At 48.5% G+C, this 24,822-nt stretch overlaps 1 protein-coding gene across 1 annotated transcript in view; it reads left to right on the top strand.

Moving 5' to 3' along the window:
* NUP155 (nucleoporin 155) overlaps window positions 1-24,822 on the top strand; it is a 358,702-nt gene that overhangs the window by 175,299 nt on the left and 158,581 nt on the right. Inside the window, exons 19-22 of the mRNA XM_030193046.1 lie at window positions 404-470; window positions 1,197-1,312; window positions 12,035-12,138; window positions 13,322-13,455. Coding sequence (XP_030048906.1) covers window positions 404-470; window positions 1,197-1,312; window positions 12,035-12,138; window positions 13,322-13,455 — 421 coding nt within the window. The remainder of the gene's footprint in view (window positions 1-403; window positions 471-1,196; window positions 1,313-12,034; window positions 12,139-13,321; window positions 13,456-24,822) is intronic.

The following is a 24,822-nucleotide window of genomic DNA, read 5'->3' as shown; positions in this document are numbered from 1 at the left end:
TTAGTGAAATCATTTCCAGCCTGCTTTAAACTTACCAAATGGTGCAACTCTCCTTATGTGGTTGTTTTGTTTATTTTTTTTATGAACTTTATTAGACTAAAACTATTCTTGTTTTCTTTATTACTGTTTCTGCTGTCCTGTCAAGATAGCTGGAGTTCTTTCAGTATGTGCTTTCCTTTAAATACAATTAGATTTCCTGTCCTTTTGCCAGTGTATTTGTAAACAGCTTTGACATTTTTGTAATGAAAGGCAGTATAGCAGATTTAAATAAACATAAACTTGTTTAACAGATGTGAGAGCTTTGACTAGACTAGATGTACTACCACAGTATAGTACAACATTTGTCTTAATGTGAATGTACTTTAAGAAGTTACACCCAGTTCTGTATTTCCTGTCTTTTTAGAAATATTTGGGATGGAAGTATGGTGGTGGAGAAGGTGCTGAAGAGTGGCAATAGAGAAGTCATTACGGTAAAATTTCACTGTTCACTTTAGTTGCAAATGCTTGTGAGAAACCTGTCTGGGTTTAAGATTTTATCCTTTAGGTGCCGGGCCAATGTACTATGAGAGAGAATCAGGGCTTCTAAGTTTTATGGATCTAAGTTCCCCAGTTGCCATCCCCACTAAGCACTACACTTTCCTTCCTCTTTTTTCTAGCCTTTTTCTTTCTGTATCCTTTTCAGTACACCCAACTGCTGATCCTCAGCTCTTCTTACCCATTTACCTTATGATTCATATTGCAAAAGATGGACCAGCCTAGCAGAGGAGGCTGATGTTATGAATTGGCCGTGTTGCTCTCTTCTTGACAAAGCTCGGGAAAGATTGGAAATGATGGTAGGAAGAGAAGAATGGGTTTGGGGATTGCAGAGAGGGAACAGCATTAAGGTCAATGGCAAGGCAGTCTGATCTGAATTAACTTTGGTAGAAACTTGGACCAAGAGACATCCAAAATCTTGTTTCCTGGACTGCTATTCTTCAAGCACTTACATTAATGTGTTTCTGTTATCACATCTCAAGCTTATGAAATGAATCTGCAGTAGTAGCAGTAAATTTCTGGGCCTGTGTAGAAGGATGTAAATGTGCCCACCTTTCCCCTCCAGTTCATAAGATAGAACCCCTTATATAAATGAAAGCAAAAAAAATATTTCCAATTTCTCTACATTAAACAACGTTAGAATATTTTATATTTGTTTACAGATTGAGAGCAGTGTTCCATCTCAGCTTCTGGAGTCTGTGTTCCAAGAACTAAAAGGTCTTCAAGAATTTCTGGATAGAAACTCTCAGTTCACAGCAGGATTGCTAGGCAATCCCAGGTAAGATCAGAGAGACAATATAGAACAAAACTGAAATAATATTTGATATTAGATCATTGAGTGATTCAGGAGCAGTCCTGGCATTTCATAGCTAAAATCATGCTTCCTTGTTGTCCAGCCAGACTAGTCATAAGAACATAAGAATAGCCATACTGGGTCAGACCAATGGCCTCTCTAGGCCCAGTATCCTGCTTCCAACAAGTACCTGGCAGAAACCCAATTAGTAGCAACAACTATGGACTTTTCCTCTAGGAACTTGTCCAAACCTTTTTTAAACCCAGATACGCTAACCACTGTTACCAGATCCTCTGGCAGCGAGTTCCAGAACTTAACTATTATTTGAGTGAAAAAATATTTCCTCTTATTTGTTTTGAAAGTGTTTCCATGTAATTTCATTGAGTATCGCTTGGTCTTTGTACTTTTTGAAAGAGTGAAAAATTGATTCACTTCTACTCGTTCTACAGCACTCAGGATTTTATAGACCTCAATCTTAAGCCCCCTCAACTATCTTTTTCCATGCTGAAGAGCCCTAACCTCTTTAGCCTTTCCTCATATGGGAGGAGTTCCATTCCGTTTATCATTTTGGTCGCTCTTCTCTGAACCTTTTCTAATTCCACTATATCTTTTTTTGAGATACGGTAACCAGAATTGAATGCAATACTCAAGCTGAGGTCACACCATGAAGCGATACAGAGGCATTATAACATTTTTGGTCTTATTTTGCATCCCTTCCTAATAATTTCTAACATCCTGCTTTTTTGACTGCCGCCGCACACTGTACAGAAGATTTCAGCGTATTGTCTACAATGACACCTAGATCTTTTTCTTGGGTGCTGACTCCAAAGCAGTCCTAGGTGGACTGTAGCAAAAGGTAACTATGATTCAGATTATTCTTCCCAATGTGCATCACTTTGCGTTCCATAATGTCCCTTTAGACTGGCACAGATGGGTTATGCACTCCGACCAGCAGATGGAGACTAGAGCAAACTGTGCTTTAAGGGCTCCTTTTACTAAGCAGTGGTAAGCCCAACGTGGGCTTACCGCTGGCTATACAGGAAGTATCACCGGGCCACCGTAGCAGCCTAGTGGCAGTGGTACTTCCCACCCTTAGTGTTCCGTCATTTCTGGCGCTACAAAAATGTATTTATTTTGTAACGCTGGAGTGTACCCGGCAGTAATCTGGCAGTGCTGTGCTGTGCTCTGCCCGGTTACTGCCGGGTTAACACGGGCGCCCTTACCGCCACCTCAATGGGTGCCAATAAGGACTCCCCCTGAAATGGCAGCGCGGCAAGTGCTTTACTTGCCACCCGGCCATTTCCTGTAAGAAAGTGAGACTTCCCTTTTACCAGCTGCGGTAAAAGGGGACCTCGGCACGCGTGTAAAACATATGCCGACACCAACACTGGCCCCCTTTTGCCACAGCTTGGTAAAGGGGGTCCTAAATGAGCCTAGAAGTGGGCTGTGCAGTCCTCAGGAGACCAGTCTGTTCTCAGTCTCAACAGATGGGAGGGGTGGTAAGCTTGTGCAGTCGGTTACTTGTGGGGCACTGGGGTTTCTTTTTTGTCTTGAGTTTTCTTCCTGGGCTACTGGGTAAGAGAAAATACTCGCTCTCTCTATTTAAAAAAAAAAAAAAACGCAGAGAAAATAAAAATGTCAGAGGTAGTTTGGCGTAGTTTGTGAGCTTCCGCTATCTGGCTCTGTCTTTGGGCAGACTGGCAGGTTGGAGTGATGTGGGGGTCTGCCTTGCTACTTCTTTCTGGCCTGATTGTCGGGGGGGGGGGGGGGGGGGGGAGAGAAACAAGTGGCACCAGTGATTTATTTTATGGAAGCCGCGTGTAAGAAAAATAAAAACAGAGTAGCAGACCTTTTTTGTTTTTTTTTCCCCCTTTGGCAGTTGTTTTCCGCTGACTTGACACTTCTCCGGGGAGCTGCAGAGTTCCCCTGTTTGTTTGGGGTTTTTTTTTTCTTTCTTGACAGCAATGTCTCAGCGCCTTAGGCACTGTGCAGTTTGCCAGCGCCGGGTGGTAGGGGGGTGGATACGGCAGGGCATTGTGGCCTCTGCAGAGCTCCAGAGTGCACCAAGTTGGGATGTGGGGAGTCTGGGCAGACGGCTGCGCTGACTTGAAGATCCAGGGTTTCAGCGGGACCATTCTCAGGGGAGCCCATTTGGCTGGTTGCCTCCCGCAGGAGGTGGTGGAAATGAAAACGGTAACGGAATTCAAACATGCGTGGGATAAACATAAAGGAATCCTGTTCAGAAGGAATGGATCCTAATGAGCTTAGCCGAGATTGGGTGGCAGAGCCGGTGGCGGGAGGCGGGGATGGTGCTGGGCAGACTTATACGGTTTGTGCCAGAGCCGGTGGTGAGAGGCTGGGCTGGTGGTTGGGAGGCGGGGATAGTGCTGGGCAGACTTATACGGTCTGTGCCAGAACTGGTGGTGGGAGGCGGGGCTGGTGGTTGGGAGGCGGGGATAGTGCTGGGCAGACTTATACGGTCTGTGCCCTGAAAAGGACAGGTACAAATCAAGGTAAGGTATACACAAAAAGTAGCACATATGAGTTTATCTTGTTGGGCAGACTGGATGGACCGTGCAGATCTTTTTTGCCGTCATCTACTATATGTCTTTGTCCCTTGTATCTGGCCTTGATCTCCCTCTTTGCTTGGAGCCCTTTTCTGCCCCAGGGTCTCTGCCCTTTGGCCCAACACCGCCGGGTGCTTCGGGGGATGATTTCCCCCTCTCGTAATTTGTTTTGGCCATGTACAAGACCTTTTGCCTGAAGCAGTCTGGGGCTGCTCCACAGAAGGGAACTGTGCTGCAGGGAGACTCTTCTTCCTTCCCACCTTCTAAATGCAAGCTTGGGGAATGGAAGGAGGAGGAGGAACTCCTAGACTGTACTTCTCAGGGGTCGAAGGCTTTACCTGGCTGGTCTGAGGAGGACCTTAGGGACCAGGAGCAGCTGGGTGGGTGGGGGGGAGGGGGACGACTCCTGGCAGGTAGAGCTGCTTCTGGGGGAGGACGCCTCGGTTGTCCGCATTTTCTATTGGGAGGAGCTGCAGGAACTGATTTCCCAGGTGTCTTCCATGCTGCGGTTCAAGGATTCTCCCCTGGAGGTTTCTCGGACAGTGGATCCCTTGCTTAAGGTGGTTTGCAGATCCACTCTTTCCTCATGCACCAGGACATTTGGGATGTCATCCAGGCACAATGGGCTTCTCCCGACGCCCCTTTTTGGGTTGTGAAGTCCATGGTTCACCTTTATCCCATTCTGGAACAGGATTGGGAGTCCTTGTGTTTCCCCCCCCCCCCCCCCCCCGCCCCCCCCCCCGGCCCCCCCCCCATGTTGGATGCTGTAGTCTTGGCAGTCACCAAGAAGAGTATGGTACCCATGGATGGTGCTCCACCCTTAGGGACCCCCAAGATCTTCGACTGGAAGCGCTGCTTAAGCAGAGTTTCGATGTGGCTGCCTTGGCTGTTCTGGCGGCTGTTTGCACAGGTTTGGTAGCCAATGCATGTTTTCATTGGACAGAGAAGTCGGATGATTGGTCTTTAGTGGATCAGGAGGCCACCAAATTGGAGATGGGTGCCTTCTTGTTGTTGGATGCCTTCTTGTTGTTGGATGCCTTGTATGATCCGGGAGAATGGAAGCTCAGTCCAGAGACCTTCTCTCAGATAGTGGACCGCTGGGGGCTCTCAGTCATTGACCTCATGGTGTCTGCCGTCAACACTCAGGTTCCTCGCTTCTTTAACCGGCGGAAGGATGGTCTGGCGTAGGGACTCAGTGTTATGGTACAGGCTTGGCCCAGCATCTGTGTGCTTTGTGTCGTTCCCCCCCTCCCCCCCGGCCCTTGATAGGCAGAGTTCTGCTTCAAATTCAACGTCATACTAGCCAGGTGATTTTGGTGGTGCCGGATTGACCACACAGGCAGTGGTACAGAGACCTCATTTGGATTCTCGTGGCGGAGCCTTTTCGATTTCCACCGGTGACAGATCTTCTGTCTCAGGGTGCGGTGCACATTTCAGATCCAGCTTGGTTCTCGCTTACGACTTGGCTCTTGAGATGGCGCGTTTGTTGAAGAAAGGGTTTTCTGCCCCAGTGGTTGCCACTATGCTTAATTCAAAGAAGCATTTGACTTCTCTCGCCTATATTCGCATCTGGCGCGTGTTTGAGAACTGATGTGGGGACTGTGCCGCTGCAGACTTCGGTTCCCCAGATTCTTCATTTCTTGCAGGCAGGCCTAGATAAAGGTCTTATTTTGTCATCCTTGAGGGTGCAGCTGGCAGCTGTGGCCTGATTCAGGGGCATCCTTTGGGGTCCTTTCCTGATATGAGTCATTTCTTTCGGGGCGTAAGTCTCATTCATCCTCCGGTTCATAGGCCTATTCCACCTTGGGATTTTAACCTGGTGTTGTCTGTCCTCGTAGAACCACCATTTGAGCCCTTGGGATTCTGTACTCTTAAGGATTTGACGTTGAAGATAGTACTTCCTGTGGCCTCTGCTTCAGGTTGGCGTGTTTTCAAGTTGCAGTCTCTGTGCTGTAGGGAGCCTTTTCTCCAGGTTTTTTTTTTTTTTTTAATGGTTCTCCGGGTGGTTCCTTCCTTTCTGTCTATGGGTGGTTTCTCCGTTTCATGTCAATCTTTCCCTGCCCGTCTTGGGGGACAGGTTTGGCTTGGAGGAGCAAGAGCGCTTGCACTGTTTGGAAGTCCGCAGAGCTGTCTGTCGCTATTTAAGGGTGATTCACTTGTTAAGTTGTTTGGATCATCTGTCTGTATTGTTGGGGGGTTCACAAAAGGGCGAGGCAGCATCCAAGGCCACTATTGCCTGTTGGGTGAGAGAAGCGGTAGCCTTGGTCTATTTACTTCGGAAACAGCCTATTCCCTCCTCCTTGAAGGCCCATTCTACTCAGGCTTTGGCAGCTTTGTGGGTGGAGCATTCATTGGTTTCTCCAGTGGAAATTTGTAAGGCTGCAGCCTTACATTCCTTTCTTCTCTTCATTCCTTTACACGCCACTATCACCTCGATGTATTTGCTTTTCAGAATGTGCGGTTTGGAGCGGGCTCCGTGGGTCCCACCCATGATGGTCATTGCTCTAGTACTGCCCATCTGTGTCAGTCTAGGGGGATGCTTTGGAAGGAGCAATTTGATCTGACCTACTAATTGACTTTCCGTTAGTCTCTTTAGACGGCACAGAGCCCTTCCAATGGATGGTAATTTTGTCATTTTTGGGTGGAGGGGTTGTTTTTTAAATGGGGACTTTTTTGCAATGGGGCCCCTAGTTCATGGCTAAGTGTTGATAAAGCAGGGAGCTTCTACAGGAAGGACTATATTAGTTTGTCTGTTACTTTTACTGGAGCTTGGATGACACTTGTAGGTAACAAATTTTCCCCCCTCTCCCCCCCCCCCCCCCCCCCCGGTACTTCAACTCTGCAAAGGCTAACAGTTTATGTGTAAACCAGACTAGTCAAGTCTCATGGCACTGAGCAGAATGCTATAGCAATGTTGCAATCCTGTTCTCTCTCAGCACTATGGGTCACATGTAGCTAGTGAGGGTGGAATTTTCCATTTAAGATTTTTCATTTTATGGCTCAGTTTATCCAGTTAGCTGTATTTGCTGACAGCTTGGTTGGGCTACATAACTGCTACAGCCTTTCCTTTGATGGCTTCAGGTAGTCTATTTTTTAAATTCACTAACCACCTTTCTTTGAGAGCAAGTGGGCATAATATTCTCACGTATGGGATGATGTCACTTTAAACCTTTTCGACAGTTCCCTCAACACACATGAATGGGTGCCTTGATACCCGACGCTCAACTGTGGGACAAGCAGTCTGTTATTTTCCTCGGAGCAGAGTGTTTGTTTTTTTAATCTCTCCTCAGTGTGTCGAACTTTTGCCTTTTGGTGCCTTTCCTTTTTTGGGATATTTTTTTGTCATATTCTTATTTTTTCAGTACTAATTAAAGTTTTTAGTCGTTTTTTTTTTTTTTCCAATTATTTTTCATTTGTTCAATTTTTGGCTTTTGGGGCCTGAGTCCTTTCTTCGCCCAGAAAGCATTGACTGTACTCGGGTATGCGACTAATTGAGCTCCCTGGGCCTTAGAGCCGAATTCAGCACTTGACGTGGAACCTGCGTCAGCATCGACATCAAGTACACCGATGCAATATTGAGAGGAACTGATGTGGACTCAGTACTGCTACAACGTAGGGGTTCAACATACTCTTTGTCGGTGCTGCTTGAATCGAGGAACCTGCAACATAAAAAACCTAAGCATTGCCATCATTCTCCCTCCAGGCACTCTGGCAACACCTTTCCTGCATCTGTGTTCTTGATGCATGGGAAAGATCCATTCCGCAGTGACCGCTCTCTTCTCCAACTTATTTCTCATAGAGAACCTTTGCAACCAATCCTTTTAGCTTCTTTTTAATCGTTTTCCTCATTTTGTCGTAGTCATCTGAAAATTGAATGCTGCTACAATAGGTATCCACTCAAGTTTGATCATGTTATGATCATTGTTTCCCAGCGAAACCAACACCATTACCTCTCGTACCATGCCCTGCATTCCACTAAGGTCTAGATCTAAAATAGTTCCCCTTCTTGTTAGTTTCTGGAAAAGTTGCTCCTAGAAGCAGTCATTTATTAGTTCTAGGAATTTTACCTTCCTGGTGCTCCCTGATGTAACATTTATCCGGTCAGTGTTGAGATAATTGAAAATCACCCATTTTTATACTGTTGCCCAGTTTGCCAGCTTTCCTAATTTCTGTAAACATTTCTTCATCTGTCTGTTCGTTCTGTCTTGATTGACTGTAGTACAGCCCTACCAGAATATTCCTTCCCTTCACTCATGGAATTTCTGTCCATAAGGATTCCAAGCTGCTGTCTCTTTTATGTAGAATGTTTATTGTGTTTGAATCAATTCCCTATTTAACATATAGCACAAATCCCTCACCCTCCAATTTGATCCACTCTATCATTGGGATGTAATTTGTACCCTGTTAACACAGTGTCCCATTGATTGTCCTCCTCCTACCATGTCCCTGAGATGCATATTATATCTACCTCTTCATGCAGTGCTATATACTCTCTCTCCCATCTTATTTTCTAGGCTTCTAGAAGTTGTGTTTTTCCTTGCATCTACAAGCTCTCTATTGGGCTTCCCTAAATGGACTTGGGGAAAATCCACGATTTCTAAGATAAGCAGTATAAAATGTTTTGTACTTTTTGGGGATCTTGCCAGGTATTTGTGACCTGGATTGGCCAATGTTGGAAACAGGATGCTGGGCTTGATGGACCTTTGGTCTTTCCCAGTATGGCAATACTTATCCTGTTTCAATGCTGCTCAATCTCCTTTTTAAATGTTAGTTCCAGGAGCCTGGTTCGTCCCAGTTAAGATGGAGTCCATCCTTTCGGAATAGGTTCCCCCTTTCCCAGAATGTTGCCCAGTTCCCAACAATATAAATCCCTCGTCTCTGCACCATCATCTCAACCATGCATTGAGACTTCAGAGCTCTGCCTGCCTTTTGGGTACTGCATGTACAATGGGGTGCATTTCTGAAAATGCTGCCCTGGAGGATCTGGATTTCAGCTTTCCAAGAGCCTCCCTCACACATTTCCCTATGTCATTGGTACCTACATGGTCATTGTTATCTTTTCTGTCAAAGCTGATAGAAAATGTGGTTTATGACCAATTGCTGGATTTTTTGAATGTGAATTATATAATAGATATATACAGTGCTTTTTGTTTTGTAGGAAAAAAGGTACCAGTACTCATTATGGGTGGGGTTACCATCTATGGCTCCACCCCTCATGGTAGCCACACCCACAGTAGACACACCCCTTATATCAGCCGTGGCGCATATAAGCAGTATCATTAAAAATACTATACCAGTATAGCAGCAAAAAATAACTTGTGCTTTTTTTCATTATAAATAATTTCTATAAGCTGTTACAGCTCTAGTATACCCAGTGCAAAATAAAACAGCAGTTGTAAATTCTCAAATTGGACATCTTCCAAACACTAAAATGAAAATAAAATGATTTTTTCTACCTTTGTTGTCTGGTGACTGTTTTTCTGAACATGTTGGTCCTAGTCTCTGATTCTGAGGCTCTTTATCTGATCCCTTAACTCCGTTTCCAGGGCTTCCTTTCCATTTATTTCTTTACTTTCCTCCTTCATTTCTTGCCCTACATCCATAGGTAAAAGCTGGGTCCTCTGCGGACTTGACTGGAGGAGGTATAGAGTGGATCCAGCTTTTGCCTATCATCCATGTGCAGATTTTCTCCTCGTTTCCCTTTCCTTCACCTTGTCAATATGCATCTCCTTCCTCTCTCCATCATGTCCAACATTTTTCCTCTCGCCCTCCATCCATGCCCAGCATTTCTCCTCTCTCCTCCCCTCCATCCATGTTCATCTCACTTCTTCTCTCTTCCCTCCCCTCCATCCATGTTCAGCAGTTCAACTCTCTCTCCTCCCTTCCATCCATGTCCAAAATGTCTCTCCTCTCCCCTAAATCCATGCATCTCCCCCTCTGTCTTCCCTTCCCTCCATCTATGTCCAGCATTTCTCCTCTCCCCCTCCACTCCATCCATGTTGCATCTATGTCCTCTGTCTTCCCTCCCCTCCATCCATTGATAATGAATCCATTTCAGTGTTAAGTCAGCACCATTGCCTGGGTGTGATCCTGGACTCCGGGCTGACTAAGAGGCATCAAGTGCATAGGATAATTAGTGAGGTCTTCTCTAAGTTTAGATGGATGAAAAGGTTAAAAGATTATCTAACTCACCCGAGTGGACACAAGCAGAGGATATAATGGGCAAAGAGGGGGAGAAAACAAAGAGTAGGGTGGAATTGGACTATTGAGGAGTGAAGTAATGGGGGGTCTATAAGGGGTGGGGGAGGGAGAAGGGGGAAGGGAGAGGGAATAATGGGGGATAAATAGCAATGTAAAGCTGAGAGTAAAAGGTATATTATAAGTTGTACTTTGTTATTGAGTCGGAGGCTCTATGTTGTACTTGAGATGTTATTTCAATAAAATCTATAAATTAAAAAAAAAAGATTACCTAACTACCGATAACTTTAGACTGGTAATCCAAGGTATTGAGATGCCTTGTTTTGACTGTTATAATGGGTTAATAGTGATACGTAAAAATATGTTCAATGCACTTCAAGTAGCCCAAAATGCTGTTGCTAGGATCCTGGTAGGGTGTTTGTGGTACGTACATCTCTGTCCAGTGCTGGAATGACTACATTGGTTACCCATTGAGCAAAGGATAAAATTAAATGTTTTAGTTTTTCAAGTATTAAATAATTGTGTTTCTGTGGTCATTGCCTCCACTCTGAAGATTTATGATCCACTCAGGGCCTTGTGATAAGCCAATGCAGCATTGTTGGAAGTACCCTTGTCTTGTGTTATCAGATTAGAGGAGCATTGTAATTCAGTTTTTAAAATAATTGGTTGGTCTGAGATTATGAAATACCATGGCATGTCATTTAAAAATATTGCAGAATATTGATGCATTTAGAAAAGGACTGAAGACTTGTTTCTTTTTCAACAGGGATATGTAAAAATTATTTTGCAGAGGTCACATCTTGAAATCTAGTTATGTATGGTCGACAATAATATAGTGTTGCATAGTTCTGAAATATGTTCCGACTATGTAATGTAGGCATTGAATATGTGTTAGTGTTTGTGGGGTTTTTTATGTTTGTGTTTTGATTTTAATTATGTGTGTGTTGTACTCCACTTAGAATAGTACTACAGATTATAAATAGTAAAATAAATAAATGTATATATGTGCTTTACCTGCCTAGGCACCCTTCCACAAAATCACCCTCAATTGTATACAGCATAATTATTTATACCTTCCTTTCTGCTTCATGGCATGATTTGAATTGATGTCAATCTTGTCCTTAGCTATGGACATGGCTGGAGAAAACCTAGCTGATCACCTGGGCATCAAAAATTTGTTGGAGGAGCTGGATCTAGGGAGAAGCATTGTGATCTCAGGCTTGAAACTGAAGGCCAGTAGTGGAAATAGGAGTGGTCAGTGGGGTGGAGAGGAATCTAGCACAAAGAGAAAGCGATAGTGGGCCCTGGGCCTGAAGGAACACCACAAACACATTAGTTTTAACCCTTGTTTTAGACCTGTTTAATGAGCAGTCTAACTCCCTTTATGAAATTTGGGCCAGAATTAATTTTGAATAGAGCTTCCCAGACAATGTTTTGCTATACACAGTTAAACCTTTTTCAACATCTTAATACCAATACCCCAAAAAAGATCTCTGATAACCTTGCAGAACTTCAGTAATAATGGTGAGGTATTTGGTGACTGACCTATGAGTAGATATTGTATCCAGTTAATATGAAAAGTGTTTGCATCCATATTGCTTTTTAGTTTTACCCTGGATAATAATCAACATTTGACTCTAATTTGAAAGATTTTGAACATAATTTGAAGTTTTCATATAATCATTTTTCTTTATCTTTGAATGAAGTAATGTGACCATGTCAATATAAATAAGTAGAAACACAGTTTAATAAATAAGCATATATGTTTCTTTGACTAAATATGCTTGTAAACTAGTATATGAGAGTAAAATTCTCTTCAATCATTGCAAAATGTACAAAGAAAATTGGCTAAATTTTATGAAAAGCTAGCATGTTGGAAAATGGGCCTGGACTGGGTCTAGCTGCTGTACTAACTTGTGCTCTTATGCTTCTGAAATACTAGCTTTGGTCCATCTGCTAACCTGCAGCAGAGGCTACTGGGCTTCATACGTCCCGATGGTGGAAGTTCTCAGCAAGTACAGCAAGAGCTTCAGCGGAAATACCACAGTAAGGATTATTCCTTTATATACATAACACTCAAATATTCTCACTGGAATCCAAAAAAAGCATTATATACATAACACTCAAATATTCTCACTGGAATCCAAAAAAAGCAAACATTTATATACATACATATATATAAATATATTTTTAAAAAGCTTATCAAAAATTCAAAACACTGAAAAAAGGCTTTTGCTTTAGTCAGCATAAAGTGCTCAAAAATACTCTTTATTATTATTATTTCTTACATTTGTATCCCACATTTTCCCACCTATTTGCAGGCTCAATGTGGCTTACATAGTACCGTAAAGGCGATCGCCAAGTCCGGTATGGAAACAAATACAATTTGATGTTAGGTCGGGTAGGTTGGTATATTCGGGTACTTAGGGATCGAGGGTAGGAGGAATATATAGTGTCCAGTACAGTCTGAGATTTTGCTGTGTTGCAGAGTTGATGCATCTAATTTATGTCGGTGGGGAATGCTTTTCTGAATGGGTAGGTCTTTAATGATCTCCTGAAGTTTAGATGATCATAGTCCGTCCTCTCAGTTTTAAAGTGCATTCCACAATTGTGTGTTTATGTAGAAGAAGTTGGATGCATGAGTTAGCATGTTTCACGCTCCACAAAGCTCTGTAAAGTTTGTTATAAGCTCCAGACCGGGCAACACAGCACAGTGTTACCCACTTGTGAGAATGTAAGGCCTGTTGTCCTCGGAGAATACCTGCTACAGGTAAGTGTCTTTGCTATAGTTACTTTGGGAAACTAAGTTAGGGACCAGTGATACTGCTACATGGCCCTACTTGTTCATATTGAAGGTGTGTACCAGAAACATGGTTGTTTAATTCTACTGCTTATATTTGAGTGGCACAGAAATACTCAGATGTGTAGCTGAGCAGATAAGAGTATCCTGGCACGGAAATGAAAGAAGATACTCTAGAACCATGATCTTAACAAATGGCAGTAAATTTGGAAATACCACCCATAATTTCACAATAAATTGGTTATTGAATCACATAAGGGCTCCTTTTCAAAGCACTTAGACTTACAAAGTTCTATAGGTTACTATGTAACTTTGTAGGTCTAAGTGCTTTAAAAATATATGCCTCATGGTTACATTATTTTGTGTGTTGCTTTAGCTGGATGATTTTAATTGATCTCGGCTTTGTTTTGTTTTTTTTGTTTTTTGCAGCAGAGGCACAGTTAAATGAGAAGATTTCACTGCAAGGGATCCAGCAGTTAGTTCGGAAGACCTGTCAGGCTCTGGCTTTGTGGAAGCTGCTTTGTGAGCACCAGTTCAGCATTATTGTAGGCGAGCTTCAGAAGGTATGAGCTCAGCTAGGACTAAAACTGCACATTTCTTATCTCTCCTAACCAGTCCATAGCCAGTCCATATGTGTGGGTTTTTGCTTCTCTATAAGTAGATAGAAGCAGAGAACAACTGGTTATAGGGTCCTGCATAGCCCCTAGACAGCCAGTATTCTTCATTCTCCAGTAAATGGTAGATCTACAGTTCAGGCAGATCAAGAGGGCTTGGACCTGATTGACGCCTACTTTGCTGGCTCTGGAGTGTTCATGACTCATAAGACCTGGCAGGGTCTGGAGCCTCTTTCCTCTTTGTCACCTTTCTGACGCGTGTGGGCAGGCTCCTGTTCTCCTCCTACTTTTGAGGGGAAGCCAAGGGACTTCTAGGTGAAAAAAAGAAAAGAAAGGGCAAAAGCCCTAAGCACAATAGAAATGAGACTGGCCTTGTGGGATTCTGTGTGGAAAGACAGTTCTCCGAGGACAAGCAGGCTGCTTGTTCTCACTGATGGGTGACGTCCACGGCAGCCCCTCCAATCGGAAACTTCACTAGCAAAGGCCTTTGCTAGTCCTCGCGCGCCCATGCGCACCGCGCATGCGCGGCCGTCTTCCCGCCCGAACTGGCTCGTGTTCGTCAGTCTTCTTTTGTCCGCACTCGGGACGGTCGTGTTTTAACGCCGTTTCGCGCCCCTCAAGCTGACCCTCGCGCGTCTTCGCGATTTCGCAAAAAAAAAGAAAAAAGACTCGGTCTTTGTCCCTTCCCGTGTGTCTAGTTTGTTTCCCCGACGTAAGTTTCCTTTCGCTTTCGGGGTAGGCCTTTTTTGTGGCCTAGGTACGGGTTTTTCTCTCTTCCTTATTTTTGGTGCCCTTCGTCACCATCGCGAATTTTGATTTCGCCAGTGTGATTTTTCCGCCCATGTCATCGAAGTCTTCCAGCGGCTTCAAGAAGTGCACCCAGTGCGCCTGGGTAATCTCGATCACTGATAGGCACGCGTCGTATCTTCAGTGTCTGGGGGCTGGGCACTGCCCGCAGGCCTGCAGTCTTTGTGCTCTTTTACAGAAGAGGACTCAGGTAGCGAGATTGGCCCAGTGGAACGTGTTGTTCTCGGGCTCTTCGTCGACAACAGCACCGGAGGCATCGAGTGCATCGACGTCGACAGCATCAAGACCTTAGACCTCGGCATCGACGGTATCGAGGTATCGACCCTCTGCATCGTCGGTACCAAGACATCGGAAGGCTCCGTCGGCGTTGGTGGTACCGGGACCTCCGCTGTTGCTGATGTCGTCGGACGGTGGTGCTTCGACTGGAGTGCAGATGAGGGCTGTCCATTCCCCTGCTGGTGGCGGTGAGCCTTTGGGTGGGTCTCCCCCTACCCTGAGGGCTCCTGCGGTACAGCCCCCCCGAGACCGACCTTCTTCGGCCTCGGCCCCGAGGAAGAGACGGCTGGATTCTACGTCCTCCTCGTCGGTATCGGGAAGCTCCGGTGACATGCTTCGTTTGAAAAAATCAAAGAAGCATCGACACCGGTCACCTTCCCGCGTCGGTACCGAGAGCTCTGGGTCGCCGAGGGAGTCGGCACCCAGTAGGCATCGGCACCGAGAGGACCGCTCACCCTCTGTTCAGGAGGTGTCAATGCGCTGCACCTTGGACAGCCCGGAACAGCCTCAACGCCCGGAACAGACTCTGACCTCGACGCCTGCATCGGCTTCCATGTCTTTCTCCACAGCCGCTCTGCACGAGAGTCTCCGGGCCGTTCTCCCGGAGATCCTGGGAGAGCTGTTGCGCCCTTCCCCTCCGGTACCGGGGGTGCTTGCGCCACTGGTACCGTCGAGTGAGGCGCCGGCTGGCCCCTTGCCCGGGGTGAGGTCTCCGACATCGGTACCGCTTGCGGTACCGACTGCGGCCGCCTCCCAGGAAGGCTCCCTGACGACGTCGGCGGAGGGAGCATCGCCTGTGCTGGTGAGGGAGTCTACCTCTCGACGCTCCCACCGTGGCCATGTTTCCACGGAGTCGAGTCAGGCACGGCTTCAGACACAGGTTCATGAACTTGTGTCTGATACCGATGGTGAGGCCTCGTGGGAGGAGGAGGAGGACATCAGATATTTCTCTGACGAGGAGTCTGATGGCCTTCCTTCGGATCCCACTCCCTCCCCTGAAAGGCAGCTTTCTCCTCCCAAGAGTCTGTCTTTTGCGACCTTTGTCCGGGAGATGTCTACGGCCATCCCCTTCCCGGTGGTCGTGGAGGATGAGCCCAGAGCTGAAATGTTTGAGCTCTTGGACTATCCTTCTCCACCTAAGGAAGCGTCCACAGTACCCATGCATCATGTCCTAAAAATGACATTGCTGGCGAACTGGACCAAGCCTTTAACTAATCCCCACATTCCCAAGAAGATCGAGTCCCAGTACCGGATCCATGGGGACCCAGAGCTGATGCGCACTCAGTTGCCTCACGACTCTGGTGTGGTGGATCTGGCCCTAAAGAAGGCTAAGAGTTCTAGGGAGCATGCTTCGGCACCCCCGGGCAAAGACTCTAGAACCTTAGACTCCTTTGGGAGGAAGGCCTACCATTCTTCTATGTTCGTGGCTCTACACGAGCATCCATATGCGGAACAATGTGCGGCAGTTGGCGGGCTTGGTGGACAAACTCCCTCCTGAGCAAGCCAAGCCATTTCAGGAGGTGGTCAGGCAGCTGAAGGCGTGCAGAAAATTCCTGGCCAGAGGGGTATATGATACCTTTGATGTTGCGTCCAGGGCCGCTGCTCAAGGTATGGTGATGCGCAGACTCTCATGGCTGCATGCCTCCGATCTGGAGAATAGGATCCAGCAGCGGGTTGCGGACTCCCCTTGCCGAGCGGACAACATTTTTGGAGAGAAAGTCGAACAGGTGGTAGAGTAGCTCCACCAGCGGGATACCGCTTTCGACAAGTTCTCCCGCCAGCAGCCTTCAGCATCTACCTCCTCAGGTTGACGTTTTTATGGGGGAAGGAAGACTGTTCCCTACTCTTCTGGTAAGCGTAGGTACAATCCTCCTTCTCGACAGCCTGCGGCCCAGGCTATGCCCCAGCGCGCTCGCTCTCGTCAGCAGCGTGCGCCTCAGCAAGGCCCCACGGCTCCCCAGCAAAAGCAGGGGGCGAGCTTTTGACTGGCTCCAGCAGAGCATAGCCGACATCAACGTGTCAGTGCCGGGTGATCTGCCGGTCGGGGGGAGGTTGAAAGCTTTTCACCAAAGGTAGCCTCTTGTAACCTCCGACCGTTGGGTTCTTCAAATGGTCCGGCAAGGATACACCCTCAATTTGGTCTCAAAACCTCCAAATTGCCCACCGGGAGCTCAATCTTACAGCTTCCAGCACAAGCAGGTACTTGCAGAGGGACTCTCCGCCCTTCTCAGCGCCAGTGCAGTTGAGCCCGTGCCATCCGGGCAAGAAGGGCTAGGATTCTATTCCAGGTACTTCCTTGTGGAAAAGAAAACAGGGGGGATGCATCCCATCCTAGACCTAAGGGCCCTGAACAAATATCTGGTCAAGGAAAAGTTCAGGATGCTTTCCCTGGGCACCCTTCTTCCCATGATTCAGGAAAACAATTGGCTATGCTCTCTGGTCTTGAAGGACGCCTACACGCACATCCCGATACTGCCAGCTCACAGGCAGTATCTGCGATTTCAGTTGGGCACACGTCACTTCCAGTACTGTGTGCTACCCTTTGGGCTCGCCTCTGCGCCCAGAGTGTTCACGAAGTGCCTAGCTGTAGTAGCAGTGGCGCTTCGCAGGCTGGGAGTGCACGTGTTCCCCTATCTCGACGATTGGCTGGTGAAGAACACATCCGAGACAGGAGCTCTACTGTCCATGCAGATGACTATTCGCCTCCTGTAGCTACTGGGGTTTGTGATAAATTATCCAAAGTCCCACCTTCTCCCAGTGCAAAGACTCGAATTCATTGGAGCTCTGCTGGATTCTCGGACGGCTCGCGCCTATCTCCCAGAGACGAGAGCCAACAACTTGTTGTCCCTCGTCTCTCAGGTGCGAGCGTCTCAGCAGATCACAGCTCGGCAGATGTTGAGATTGCTGGGCCACATGGCCTCCACAGTTTATGTGACTCCCATGGCCTGCCTTCACATGCGATCTGCTCAATGGACCCTAGCTTCCCAGTGGTTTCAAGCTGCTGGGAATCTAGAAGATGTGATCCACCTGTCCACGAGTTTTCTCAAATCCCTGTATTGGTGGACGATTTGGTCCAATTTGACTCTGGGACGCCCTTTCCAAATTCCTCAGTCACAAAAAGTGCTGACGACGGATGCGTCTCTCCTGGGGTGGGGAGCTCATGTCGATGGACTTCACACCCAAGGAAGCTGGTCCCTCCAGGAACGCGATCTACAGATCAATCTCCTGGAGTTAGGAGCGGTCTGGAACGCTCTGAAGGCTTTTAGAGATCGGCTGTCCCATCAAATTATCCAAATTCAGACAGACAACCAGGTTGCCATGTATTACATCAACAAGCAGGGGGGCACCGGATCTCGCCCCCTGTGTCAGGAAGCTGTCAGCATGTGGCTCTGGGCTCGCCGTCACGGCATGTGGCTCCAAGCCACATATCTGGCAGGCGTAAACAACAGTTTTGGCCGCGTCAGATCTGGTTCCCTCTTCTTCTGGAGTTGTCCTCCGAAGAACCGTGGAGTTTGGAGTGTTTTCCGACCCTCATCACACAGGACGAAGGGGCGCTTCTGCATCCCAACCTCCAGTCTCTGGCTCTCACGGCCTGGATGTTGAGAGCGTAGACTTTGCCTCTTTGGGTCTGTCAGAGGGTGTCTCCCGTATCTTGCTTGCTTACAGGAAAGATTCCACTAAGAGGAGTTACTTCTTTTTATGGAGGAGGTTTGCCGTCTGGTGTGACAGCAAGGCCTTAGATCCTCGCTCCTGTCCTACACAGACCCTGCTTGAATACCTTCTGCACTTTTCTGAGCCTGGTCTCAAGACCAACTCTGTAAGGGTTCACCTTAGCGCAATCAGTGTATACCATTACCGTGTGGAAGGTAAGCCGATCTCAGGACAGCCTTTAGTTGTTCGCTTCATGAGAGGTTTGCTTTTGTCAAAGCCCCCTGTCAAACCTCCTACAGTGTCATGGGATCTCAATGTCGTTCTCTCACCCAGCTGATGAAACCTCCTTTTGAGCCACTGAACTCCTGCCATCTGAAGTACTTGACCTGGAAGGTCATTTTCTTGGTGGCAGTTACTTCAGCTCGTAGAGTCAGTGAGCTTCAGACCCTGGTAGCCCAGGCCCCTTACACCAAATTTCATCATAACAGAGTAGTCCTCCGCACTCACCCTAAGTTCTTGCCGAAGGTAGTGTCGGAGTTCCATCTGAACCAGTCAGTTGTCTTGCCAACATTTTGTCCCCGTCCTCATTCCTGCCCTGCTGAACGTCAGCTGCACACATTGGACTGCAAAAGAGCATTGGCCTTCTATCTGGAGCGGACACAGCCCAACAGACAGTCCGCCCAATTGTTTGTTTCTTTTGATCCCAACAGGAGGGGAGTGGCTGTGGGGAAACGCACCATATCCAATTGGCTAGCAGATTGCATTTCCGTCACTTACGCCCAGGCTGGGCTGGCTCTTGAGGGTCATGTCACGGCTCACAATGTCAGAGCCATGGCTGCATCAGTGGCCCACTTGAAGTCAGCCACTATTGAAGAGATCTGCAAAGCTGCGACATGGTCATCTGTCCACACATTCACATCTCATTACTGCCTGCAGCGGAATACCCGACGCGACAGTCGGTTCGGGCAGTCAGTGCTTCAGAATCTGTTCGGGGTTTAGAATCCAACTCCACCCCCCTAGGCCCATGTTTTATTCTGTTCCAGGCTACACTCTCTGTTAGTTGGATAAGTTGTTAGGTCAATCTCAGTTATGTCCTCGCCGTTGCGAGGCCCAATTGACCATGTTTGTTGTTTTGAGTGAGCCTGGGGGCTAGGGATACCCCATCAGTGAGAACATGCAGCCTGCTTGTCCTCGGAGAAAGCGAATGCTACATACCTGTAGAAGGTATTCTCCGAGGACAGCAGGCTGATTGTTCTCACAAACCCGCCCGCCTCTCCTTTGGAGTTGTGTCTTTCCTTGTCTTTGTCTTGCTACATAAGGGACTGACGAACACGAGCCGGTTCGGGCGGGAAGACGGCCGCGCATGCGTGGTGCGCATGGGCGCGCGAGGACTAGCAAAGGCCTTTGCTAGTGAAGTTTCCGATTGGAGGGGCTGCCGTGGATGTCACCCATCAGTGAGAACAATCAGCCTGCTGTCCTCGGAGAATACCTTCTACAGGTATGTAGCATTCGCTTTACATTGCTGCATATCCGTCTGGAAGTAAGGGGTCTGGTAGTAGCTCTGCAAGCAGGCTCTGCCATGGGGAGTTACTGGGGTAGGCAGAGTGAGGCAGCTTGTAGCGGTCATTGGCTGAGGTTCAGGTGTGGAGAGTTTCTGCTACACCTATAAGATAGAGGCTTAGCCTTTAGAAAGCCCTAGATGGGAGGGATGGACTCTGGGAGTATGTTTTTGGTGCAGTGAATCTCTGGCAGCGCCACTTTTTCAGACTGGATGACAGACCTGGGTACTGTGATCTGGCCGCTGCCTTTATTCCCAGTGGAACTCGAAGATGATACCTGTGCTCTGCGCCAAGACAACACGGTTGCTGAGGCTTCAAGGGGGTTTTCCTTTATGTTCAGTTTTATTAGTTTACTAATCCTTCATGTTGGAAGACAGTGTTCTGAAATATTCTGCCCAGTATGCTGCAGCAGCCAAAAAAGCAAACTGGATGCTAGGAATTATTAGGAAAGGGATGGTAAGTTAAGATTGAGAATACTATAATACCTTCGTATCGCTCCATGGTGTGACATCATCTTGAGCTTTGCGTTCAGTTCTGGTCACCGCATCTCAAAAAAGTTATAGCAGAATTAGAAAAGGTTCAAAGAAGAGTGACCAAAATGATAAATGGGATGAAACTTCTCTCGTGAGGAAAGGCTAAAGAGGTTAGGACTCTTCAGCTTGGAAAAGAGAAGGCTTAGGGGAGATATGATTGAGGTCTACAAAATCTTGAGTGGTGTTGAATGAGTAGAAGTGAATTGATTTTTTTACTCCTTCAGAAAGTACGAAGACTAAGGGACACTCAATGAAGCTGCAAGGAAATACTTTTAAAACAAATAGGAAGAAATATTCAACAAAGAGTTAAGCTCTGGAACCCTTTGCCAGGGGATGTGGTAACAGGGCTTAGCATATCTGGGTTTAAAAAAGGTTTGGATAAGTTCCTGGAGGAAAAGTCCGTAGTCTGCTATTGAGACAGACATGGGGAAGCCACTACTTGCTCTGGGATTGGTAACATGGAATGTTGCTACTATTTGGGTTTCTGCCAGATACTTGGGACCTGGATTGGCCACTGTTGGAAACAGGATACTGGACCAGATGGACCATTTGTCTTACCCAGTATTGCTATTCTTATGTTCTTATTAACCGTCTGCCTCATCTCTGGGTCCTTGGGAGTCCTGTACAGCCAAGAGCATCTATTGGAACCTGGAGCCAAGCTTGAGCAAGGTGGAGTCTGAGGGATTTATAGAGTCGCTGAAAGGGATCTTGAAGAGGTTGCAGAAGGCATGAAACAAAAGGAACTCCTCTGGGGTAAAAATGCAACCGTGGTGTGTATTTTTAAGAAGGCTGAGCTGCCCTCTCTAATCACTCAGGTCCTCACTCTGTTGACGATCTCCTTGCAAGCATCCAAAAGTCCATTAAGGCCATCTCTCTTCACAAAGTGATTAAAGGCTTGATTTGACTTTGTAGCTGAGTTTTTAATCTGAGACCGTACTAAAATCAAGCAGAGTATCTTTGACCCCTTCTCGTATCTTTCCACCCCATTTTTTCCTTAAATCATAACTTTTACTAGCCCCTCTTTCTACCTTTTGTGCCAGTCCTTGTCTGTCTTTGTCGTGGTGTTTATAGACATATATATATATATATTTCTCCGAGGACAAGCAGGCTGCTTGTTCTCACTGATGGGTGACGTCCACGGCAGCCCCTCCAATCGGAAACTTCACTAGCAAAGTCCTTTGCTAGCCCTCGCGCGCCCGCGCGCACCGCGCATGCGCGGCCGTCTTCCCGCCCGAAACCGGCTCGAGCCGGCCAGTCTTCTTTTGTCCGCACTCGGTACGGTCGTGTTTTCGCCGTGTCGAGCCCCGGAAAGTCGACCTCGCGCGTCCAATTTGTTTTGAACGTGTTTTTTTCCTTCGGGAAAGCTTTGTCCTAGTCGGGAAGTGCTCCGGAAACCCCCCGCCGGGTTTCGTGTAAATCCTCCCCGTACTTCCAGCTTTTTTGCCCCGGTAAGTTTTCTTTCGTCGTCGGGGTAGGCCTCTTTTCGGCCTCGGTCGAGATTTTTTCTCCCTCTAAATTTGGTGCTTCAAATTTCGCCATTTCGGCTTTTGATTTCGCCGGCGTGATTTTTCCGCCCATGACATCGAAGCCTTCCAGCGGCTTCAAGAAGTGCACCCAGTGCGCCCGGGTTATCTCGCTCACTGATCGACACTCGTCGTGTCTTCAGTGTCTGGGGGCCGAGCACCGCCCTCAGAACTGCAGTCTGTGTTCCCTGCTTCAAAGGCGGACTCAGGTAGCGAGACTAGCCCAGTGGAACGTGTTGTTCTCGGGCTCTTCGTCGGCATCGGCACCGGGATCTTCGAGTGCATCGACGTCGTCAGCGTCCAGACCATCTTCCTCGGCCGCCCCTGCATCGAGTGCATCGAGGCATCGGGCCTCTGCATCGGCGCCGAGACATCGGATAGCTGCATCGACGTCGGTGGTACCAGGACCTCGTCTGCTGATGTCGTCGGACGGTGGTGCATCGGGTGGAGTGCAGGTGAGGGCTGTCCATTCCCCTGCTGGTGGCGGTGAGCCCTCGGGTGGGTCTCCGCCTACCCTGAGGGCTCCTGCGGTACAGCCCCCCCGAGATCGACCTTCTTCAGTCTCGGCCCCGAGGAAGCGACGGATGGATTCGACGTCCTCGTCGGTGCCGGGGAGCTCCGGTGACATGCTTCGGAAGAAATCGAAGAAGCATCGACACCGGTCTCCTCCCCGTGTCGGCACCGAGAGCTCTGGGTCGCCGAGGGATTCGGCACCCAGCAGGCATCGGCACCGAGAGGACCGCTCACCCTCTGTTCAGGAGGTGTCGATGCGCTCCGCTCTGGACAGCCCGGAACAGCCTCCACGCCCGGAACAGGTACTGACGTCGACGCCTGCATCGACCTCTCAGCCTTTCTCTGCAGCCGCTCTAAACGAGAGCCTCCGGGCCGTTCTCCCAGAGATTCTGGGAGAGCTGTTGCGCCCTACCCCTCCGGTACCGGCGGTGCTTGCGCCACCGGTACCGTCGAGCGTGGCGCCGGCTGGCCCATCGCCCAGGTTGAGGTCCCCGACGTCGGTACCGCGTGCGGTACCGACCGCGGCCACCTCCCAGGAAGGCTCCCCGACTACGTCGGCGGAGGGAGCTTCGCCGATGCGGGCGAGGGAGTCTACCTCTCGACGCCCCCATCGTGGACGGGGTTCCACGGAGTCGAGCAGGGCGAGGTTGCAGACACAGGTCCGTGAACTTGTGTCTGACACCGAGGGTGAGGCCTCGTGGGAGGAAGAGGAAGATCCCAGATATTTCTCTGACGAGGAGTCTGAGGGTCTTCCGTCTGATCCCACTCCCTCTCCTGAGAGACAGCTTTCTCCTCCCGAGAGTCTGTCTTTTGCCTCCTTTGTCCGGGAGATGTCTACGGCCATCCCCTTCCCGGTGGTTGTGGAGGACGAGCCCAGGGCTGAAATGTTTGAGCTCCTGGACTATCCTTCTCCACCTAAGGAAGCGTCCACTGTTCCCTTGCACCATGTCCTGAAGAAGACATTGCTTGCGAACTGGACCAAGCCATTAACTAATCCCCACATTCCCAAGAAGATCGAGTCCCAGTACCGGATCCATGGGGACCCAGAGCTGATGCGCACTCAGTTGCCTCATGACTCTGGAGTTGTGGATTTGGCCCTAAAGAAGGCTAAGAGTTCTAGGGAACATGCTTCGGCGCCCCCGGGCAAGGACGCTAGAACCTTAGACTCCTTTGGGAGGAAGGCCTACCATTCCTCTATGCTCGTGTCCAAGATCCAGTCTTACCAGCTCTACACGAGCATACACATGCGGAATAATGTGCGGCAGTTGGCGGGCTTGGTTGATGCTCTTCCCCCTGAGCAAGCCAAGCCTTTTCAGGAGGTGGTCAGGCAGCTGAAGGCGTGCAGAAAATTCCTGGCCAGAGGAGTTTATGACACTTTTGATGTTGCGTCCAGGGCCGCTGCTCAAGGTGTGGTGATGCGCAGGCTCTCATGGCTGCGTGCCGCCGACCTGGAGAATAGAATCCAGCAGCGGATTGCGGACTCGCCTTGCCGTGCGGATAACATTTTTGGCGAAAAAGTCGAGCAGGTGGTAGAGTCTCTCCACCAGCGGGACACCGCATTCGACAAGTTCGCCCGCCGGCAGCCTTCAGCTTCTACCTCTACAGGTAGACGATTTTTCGGGGGAAGGAAGACTGTTCCCTATACTTCTGGCAAGCGTAGGTACAATCCTCCTTCCCGACAGCCTGCGGCCCAGGCTAAGCCCCAGCGCGCTCGCTCTCGTCAGCAGCGTGCGAATCAGCAAGGCCCCGCGGCTCCCCAGCAAAAGCAAGGGGCGAGCTTTTGACTGGCTCCAGCAGAGCATAGCCGACATCCAAGTGTCAGTGCCGGGCGACCTGCCTGTCGGAGGGAGGTTGAAAGCTTTTCACCAAAGGTGGCCTCTCATAACCTCCGATCAGTGGGTTCTCCAAATAGTCCGGCAAGGATACACCCTCAATTTGGCCTCACAACCTCCAAATTGTCCACCGGGAGCTCAGTCCTACAGCTTCCAGCACAAGCAGGTACTTGCAGAGGAACTCTCCGCCCTTCTCAGCGCCAATGCGGTCGAGCCCGTGCCATCCGGGCAAGAAGGGCTGGGGTTCTATTCCAGGTACTTCCTTGTGGAAAAGAAAACAGGGGGGATGCGTCCCATCCTAGACCTAAGGGCCCTGAACAAATATCTCGTAAAAGAAAAGTTCAGGATGCTTTCCCTGGGCACCCTTCTCCCCATGATTCAGCAAAACGATTGGCTATGCTCTCTGGACTTGAAGGATGCCTACACACACATCCCGATACTGCCAGCTCACAGACAGTATCTGCGATTTCAGCTGGGCGCACGCCACTTCCAGTACTGTGTGCTACCCTTTGGGCTCGCCTCTGCGCCCAGGGTGTTCACAAAGTGCCTAGCTGTGGTAGCAGCGGCGATTCGCAGGCTGGGGGTGCACGTGTTCCCATATCTCGACGATTGGCTGGTGAAG

This window comes from Microcaecilia unicolor, chromosome 2, assembly GCF_901765095.1.
Source record: "Microcaecilia unicolor chromosome 2, aMicUni1.1, whole genome shotgun sequence".
Taxonomy (NCBI): Eukaryota; Metazoa; Chordata; class Amphibia; order Gymnophiona; family Siphonopidae; genus Microcaecilia; species Microcaecilia unicolor.
Note: the sequence above shows the minus strand (reverse complement) of the source record. Positions and strands in the feature narration are given on the sequence as shown.